This window comes from Amblyomma mixtum, chromosome 3, assembly GCF_055824585.1.
Source record: "Amblyomma mixtum isolate Tamu chromosome 3, ASM5582458v1, whole genome shotgun sequence".
Lineage (NCBI taxonomy): Eukaryota > Metazoa > Arthropoda > Arachnida > Ixodida > Ixodidae > Amblyomma > Amblyomma mixtum.
The window spans coordinates 112,076,067-112,083,880 of NC_143014.1; the positions used below are offsets into that span (position 1 = coordinate 112,076,067).

The window sequence follows — 7,814 nt, forward strand, 5'->3', positions numbered from 1 at the left end:
GGCACCTAATGGAGTTTCTCAGACCATATTTCAGCAGTTTTGTTTTATTGGACGTCTGCTTTGGGAGGGGTGGGTAAGGTGAACATATATTTGTTGCTCATGATTAGGTGATGGCTAAGTATTTGAGATAATTGAAATTTTCATTTTCTGTTTGCAATCGAAACAATTCTAGGTCATAATATCTGAACACGTCAGGCACAAAATACGTCTTTCGACATCGCGTGCTAATATAGCGTGCTGGGTCATCTGGACGTTTTGTTAACTCATCCCTCACACTCCTTGAAAGGGAGAAAGCGTACTCTGAAACCGGACGTATAAATGTTCTGTCCTTACTCAGCTCAGCATTTCTTGTGCAGCACCCAGTTTTATCAGCTAACAGTCCAGTTTGTGAAAAGCTTTTATGCAGTCAGGTGGGCAGATAAGATGAGGGAATATGCGGGGTAGGGTTGCCACAGCTGAAACAAGACACAGCTAAGTGGAGATAAGTAGGAGAGACCTTTGTTTGGCAATCGACGCAACTCAGCTGAAAAGGATGGTGAGTTACTCGCCATTTCAGACTTGCACACCGTCACATATAAACCCTCCAAAACACCGCATAATTTAAGTCCGATCATTTTCATCAGCTAGTGGGGAATGGATTACGATCGTACGCAAGAAGCTTTATTTTCGGAGGCCATTTAATGTCGTTACGAATGTTTAATATAAAGCACTAACAGCAAAGTCTTTGAAACGTACTGTTTTAGAACTTGAGAAAGGACCCATATCGAATCAGACCTGCAATCGGCATTATGCAAGGTCTCTCACATCATTCCTGACGCATGCTGCTGTTTGCCGACGTACTTTCTAAATATTTTAAAAGCAGTTCATGATGTTAAATCGTATAAAACGCGGTGTAAAAATCTGTAGTAATTCTGTAGTAGTTCAAAACCCGCGCAGAAAGAAACGTATTAATTTGAAGTTAAATTATTCTCCCGTAAGCGGCAGCTTTGCAAGTGTTGTCAACCCGAAGTAGCGGAGGGTTCACATTTGGCTCCATGGCTCAGGATTCAGCTTCCCTGGCACCACAACCTCCGTGCCTGTAGACAGGCAGCTAACTAGCCTGACGCCTGTACTGCAATTGAAGGTTGCATCGCGGTGGGTCGGTGTCACTCAAACGATGCCTCTCTTTTATTGGCTGGCGCAGCATTCGCACGGTGCCCACAGCAAGCTACCTTCGGACTGCCGGGCGAGCGTTACGCGGCCGGCCTGAAAGGCTCCTCGGAGAGCAGCACCACATCGTCGGACAGTGACTACATCGAGACGCTGTCGCTCTGCAGCAGCGGCAGCAACGGCAGCGGCTCGGAGTACCTGCGCTGCGAGGAGATCGCAGCCGGGAAACCAGCCGCTTGCCCCGTCTCGTGCGGCCTGAAGCCGCGCTCGGCCAAGGAGTACAACGCCGTGGACAGGTCGGCCATCCGACACGACATGCACGAGGAGGGCCTCTGCGGCGCGCTGCACAGCTGCCACCGAACACATCACCACGCTCCAATCCACCTGACACTGCCCAAAGTGGTGCGCACTGCGCCTCCGCCATCTCCTGTGCAGGGCAATGGCGCCAGAGGTGGCGCCACTAAGCCAAGCCCGGCTGCTTCATAACAGTCTAGTCGTCTCAGTGTTCGAATGCTGTGCCATTAATAGGCCCCAGCTGACTCCACCAGCTTTTCTGCGGGCTTACGGCCCAGGACTGCGCTGTAGTTGTCTGGGGACATAAGGAGAAGGAATATGTCAAACACCCGAGCAAGTAAGAGCCAGTTTAGAGACGCTCACTGAAAGGGGTGCATTTGGCATGAGGAGTATTCTCTCTTCGACGGCAAAGGCTATCGATGAAAGCAGAATCATGTAAAGGAGGTCGTACAATCGATCCAATTGTTAAAGATTTCGGCCAGGAGCACATATGTCATGCCTCGCATATTCTCTCATTGCTTACACCTTTGAATGTCATTCGTTACTCATTTCATCTTGGCTTGACGTGACTACTCTGCTCCAATATTCCTATGATGTAAAATTAGATACTCTCCGCCAAATGTGTGGTGACGGCTGCCATCAGCGACCATTTTGTGCGTTGAGTGTTCGAAAAAACTCGATACAAGCAGCTTTTTCATGGCATATCATGTTGCATGCATACACGTGGTGACCACTACGCAAAAGGACGCAGAAAGCTTCCTGGTCGAAATGCTGCACGTTTTATGGCTCTTATAGCGACGTTATTCCAGAAGACCACTGCTGGAAATCCATTGAACCAAATTACTCGTTGAAAAATAGAAAAATGGAGAAACAATGTGTTGTCGCTAGTCTTGTAGATAAGGTTGCCTGGACAGCAGGTGACGGTTTAGGCGGATCATTGTTTTTATGTGATCTTAATGCTTGTGTTGGTGATCCTGTCATTGATACACACTGATTTTGTAGATAAACCATCACATTTGCGTCAAAAAGTCATTCATTTGCTGTTTCGAGATTCTCGTTTTCTTCTGTAGATATTTGAAAAAGATTTAAACATTCACCTGTACAGGCCGCGAAGTGTGGCGTTCGATACCCTCCTATAGAATGTGACACTGAACGCAAAAGCTTCCCTTGTTCTTTAGTGGTGCTCTTGTGGATCTCTGCTAAACATGTGTATATGTGTATGTATGATCATGTATGTATGTGAGAGTGTGGATTATTTCATTTCGATCAGTGCAACAAAGCTCAATAATTTTTTGAGGCTTTTTTTCTGAAGTGCATGTTTTATCAAATTATCAATGCATGCTCTCGCTACGATATTTTTTGAGCGCCAGTGTGCAAGGGGTGGAGTCATAAATGACAGCATATAAATTTCGAGCAAAATATACTTGGGGTACCAGTCCCAAGATTCAGCATCGAGTTCGTCGCGTGAGATGGAATGTTTCGCAGATGTTTAACCTTAGATATTTACTGTGTCTGTTACAGTGTACCTTAATAAAACCGTCAGGGCACAAATCTCTTTTAAACACGCATTATCAGTAAACTAATCGCTTCGATTTACATGTTTTAACAGCAGAACCAATTCTTACGGCTAGCCTTCACCTTGTCTACTTGGTGCATATGCATGCTGTAGAGTTTAAAAAAAATTACTGTTAAAATATGAAATGCATGAAGCAACATAAAACAAGGTTGAATTCGTGTTTCTTAGCTGAAATGTCAGATGTATGCAAATATTACTTGTCCTTTGTTGTTGTGAAGCATTCATAAAATGAATTTTTGAATGCACACACCTGTCGAGCTCAACTCCAGCTAATTTGCTATTTGAGAATACGCAGAGTACGCATGTCAGTGTTTCGAGCATCCCATCGTATTTACTTGCGCAGTGCCGTGTGCTGTACGAACTCCGGCAGGTTGTTTTTGGCTATAATTTCAATGTTTACAGACGCCTCCAGTATTACCCACATGTTCCTGAACGTTCCTCAACGTGCATATACATATGAAATACTTTTGTTAGGACTTGCGAGTGAAGCTCTGTTCCCCATCCCCATCATACTCTTAGCGTGCCTCAGTCACTTTTAGTTTATAGACGACTGCATGGTGCATCGACTTATTGCTTTAAGTTGCGTACGGTTTGGCATCTAAGTAGCAGAAAATGACCACAGAACACGCACAATAAGCCTCGTATTGCGGACTTACTTCCTTATTGTGAGTTCAGCTTTTCAAGTGCAGCTGTTCTCAATTGAAGAACATCCTGTAGGTGGTTGATAAACCTGGTTGCACTGGACTACGTAGGGCAAGATTCCGGTGAACATCAATGATGACTTCCTGCGGTTACATCAATGTTTCAGGAGGCCGAATTCAGAGGATATCAACAAAAGTAAATTTGGAAGCACTAGTTTGACTCAGGTAGTCTTAATTCTCCACCTTTCTCATGCAGTGGTAGACGTGTGCCCCTTAGTGTTGTCGGAACTGTTGCTATAAGCAATACTTAATTTTCTGATATCTTTCTTTGTACAGAAAGGCGTTTCTTCTCTCTTATAATACCTTTATTGCAGCACCAGCTTATCTATACTAAAGCCTTCTCCTGGATTTCATTTCAGGATTTCAATTTGCCTTCTCAAAGTTCTGAAACTGAGAAACTCCAAGTCATCCCTACAAAATTCTTTGCTAACGGCACACGCTGGCAGGTACCAAAGAGCATTCCAAGTGTTAACCAGAGCAATTTGTAAGCCGTAATTTTTTACCTTTATGTATAAAAATATTAAATCGATCTTATTCCTTTGTCACAAGAAGGAAAACAATGCAGTACAAAATAAGTCGAGGGCGTAACTTAAAAATGGCATGCAATGTTGAGGGGAGCCATCTAATGGAGGTGTGCTGAAGACTTGAAGAAAATGCTTCGATTCCTCCTGTTTGCAACTGTATATACGTATATATAATAATAATAATAATAATAATAATAATAATGATAATAATACTAATAATAATAATAATAACACGAAAAGCAGGAAGTGTGCATGGATACCAAATCAGTTGATGCGTAAGGTAAAAGCGCCATGTATTGTTGCATCTGACTTCTTGAGGAGCTAGCATAGCAGAGCGAATGCACGAAACTTTCCACCTCTGCAAGGCGTCTCCAGGGAAACGACCGGACTTGCTTCTTTAACTTTTATTCTTTGTATTTCTCTTCAGGAGGCGTTGGCTGCAGAGTGCTTTGGAGTGTGTTATAGTGTAAATAAATGCCTCCCCTTATTTACGGGCAGAACACCCAGCCACATCTTAGTGACTGCGCAATGAAATTCGCTAGGGTAAGGGTGCAGGCTGAACGCTTTTTGGTTTCCCATAGAAGTTTCAAGTCAGTATTTAAAGGGGAAGTAAAACAAAATTTGGTCTGCGCTAAAAAAAGCATGAAAGTTTTTTTTTGCGTCATAAATATTCACCACCACATTACTTGCTGCTTAATTTAACGTATTATTTCCAAGGACTGGAAACGCTGAGCACACGGCGTGGTCTTTAATGGCGCTTTACGTCGACGTATAAGGTATCAAAATTAAAGTATGTCGACCTACGAGCAACAGAAACAAGACGTCAAGCCTGAAGCATTTTACTTTCGAGAAACGCGTGTTACGGAAGGCTCTGACGCCATTCAGTGCAACCATTTGAATAACTAAAACGTAGACAAGCGTACCAGGCAGCCTTGCTTACAATATGGCCGCCACTGTGTTCAGGTGCACATCTTTTAATTGCCCAAATTTCTCAAACTAGAGAATGTCTATTGTCTTCATTTTTCATTTCATTTTTCATTGTCTTCAGGTTTCATTTTACCAAAGTTGGGCAATAATAACATGCGACTGCCCTTCCCTGTTAAATTCTACCACAAAACCTTATATGTTTTGCAATCGATTAATTAAAGAAGTTAACTGCCGCTGATTTCGTAAGGCCTCACTCTTATTGTTTTAATACAATGTAACGTCATTCTCTGTAAAAGTACTTTACGGCGTTATTGCATTGCAATACAAAATTTCGTTTCATTTTGCCTTTCATAAATGCATTACAGTGGCATCTGCCTCGTGTTAGATTCATTACTTAAAGTAAAAATTTCCCTCTGATGGAGCATCGCTACAATATATTTAGTATGAACATGCCACCGATGGTAACTGGTCACTGCAATTCCGATAAAAAAAAAAAGTGTGCGCATTGCGCAACACTTAGCCTCCACGACACGGGTTTTTCGATTTTATGACTAAAACACGCTTCTCTCACGGAGGAAGTGTATAATCTTCAATCAAGTTCCACATATCAAATGTGATGCCATTACTGAAATGAGCCAAATGAAGATAATAGAGAAATGTCTGCTGCGTACTTATTTATTTTATTTATTTATCATCATACCCACAGCGCCATTGGCTGGCATTACAGTGGGGGGTAGAAGAAAAAGTACACAAATGCCACCGCGTGCAGGTGGTTACAAAAAAAAAAAAAAGATAACAATGAGATAGAAAGAACACGGAATTATTATACACAAAAAAAATGTCACAGCATGGAAGAAAATGAATCATTTGATAATATGGACACTACTTCCTCAGGCAGCTTGTTCCGTTCCGAAACCGTTTTGGGGAAAAAAGACATTTTAAAAAGGTCAGTCCGGCACCTGTATTCTTTAACTTTAAGTGAATTATCTCTACGTAAAGACACGTAATCAGGGTTGGCTATATATTTGGTTCTGTCTAATCCAGTTCTAGAATGAAAGATATTATGAAATAATTTTAAACGCAGTACTTTCCTACGTTTTTGAAGTGAGTCCCAACCCAAAGATTTTTTCGCGCTCGTTACACTAAAATATCGCCCATAGTTATTGAAAACAAAACGAACGGCCAAATTCTGAACTCTTTCTAGCTTTTGAACGTCAAGCAAGGTTTTCGGATCCCAGACAGTGCAAGCATACTCAAGTATGCTTCTAACGTTTGTATTATACAGCAGTTCTTTAGTCTTTAAAGGGAAAAGTTTAGCGTTACGTCGCAGCAAACCTAAAACACGACAGGCTTTGGCAGTAACGAAATGCACGTGACGATGCCAAGACATTGAACTTGTTAAATATACACCAAGATATTTAAATTCCAACACTGAAAGCAGTCTGCTATTATTTATGTTATAAGTGAAAATATGGGGAACCTTCTTTTTAGTGAAACACATATGTACAGATTTTTGTAAGTTAATATGCATTCTCCAGTTCTCACACCACTGGGCCACTTTACACAAATCCTGTTGTAATGCATCGCAGTCACTTTGATCGTTAATAATTCTATACAATACACAATCGTCCGCAAAAAGACGCATGTATGAAGAAATACCTGAAAAGATGTCATTCATGTAAATTATGAACAGTAATGGGCCCAAGACGGATCCCTGAGGCACCCCTGATGTTACAGCCACCTCATGCGATTGTTTCCCGTTGACAACAACACATTGACGCCTAACGCTCAAATATTCTTTTATCCACCTAATAACGTTCTCATTTATGTTGTACCAGTATAATTTTTGTATTAATAAGGAATGTGATACAACGTCAAAGGCCTTCTTAAAATCTAGAAAAATACAGTCAACAGAATATCCCTTATCTAAAGCACTTGACAGGTCATGTACAAATTCGGTAAGCTGGGTGACACACGAGTAACCACTGCGAAAGCCATGTTGATTAGTATTTAATAATGAATGTATACTAAGATGATTCATAATACTAGTATAAAACACATGCTCTAAAACTTTGCATAATACACTGGTCAAGGACACTGGTCGATAATTTGAAACAACATTCCTAGGTCCCGATTTATGTATAGGTACAACATTAGCAAGCCTCCATTCATCAGGCAAGGAGCCTTCCTGTAATGACTTTGTGAAAAGAATTTGAAGGTACCTTGACAACGCAAAAGCGCAAGAAGAGAGCAGGATCGTGGGTAAGCCGTCCGGACCGGTGGCACTGTTATCTTTTAAGCGTTCTAAGAGCGACACAATTCCTCGCTGATCAAATTCAATGTTCTCCATGGGTTCCGTACAGTTCAAGGCAAGGCGAAAATCGGCAGGGCTATTGCTGTCCTCAGCAGAAAAAACTGAGCTGAAAAACGTGTTAAAGCACTTGGCTTTCTCCAGATTATCATGAACGATACTTCCGTTGTGATCGAGTGGCGGGATAGACAATTCATCCTTTCTGTTTTTTTTTATGTACTGCCAAAATTCTTTAGGGCGATCCTGGATACGCATGTCGAAAGACTGAAAGTAGGTAAATTTAGCCGCTTTGACCGAAGCATTCATATCCTTTGTAATCTTTTTTAACTGAT

General features: G+C 41.7%; 1 protein-coding gene across 2 annotated transcripts in view; it reads left to right on the forward strand.

Annotated features, from left to right (window-relative positions):
* Positions 1 to 7,286, forward strand: part of LOC149351416 (uncharacterized) — a 241,766-nt gene extending 234,480 nt beyond the window's left edge. For both annotated transcript variants that reach the window (XM_089580744.1, XM_089580745.1), the window contains one exon: positions 1,184 to 7,286. In XM_089580744.1, coding sequence (XP_089436870.1) covers positions 1,184 to 1,635 — 452 coding nt within the window. In that variant the 3' untranslated portion in view covers positions 1,636 to 7,286. The remainder of the gene's footprint in view (positions 1 to 1,183) is intronic.
* Positions 7,287 to 7,814: the final 528 nt, after the last annotated feature.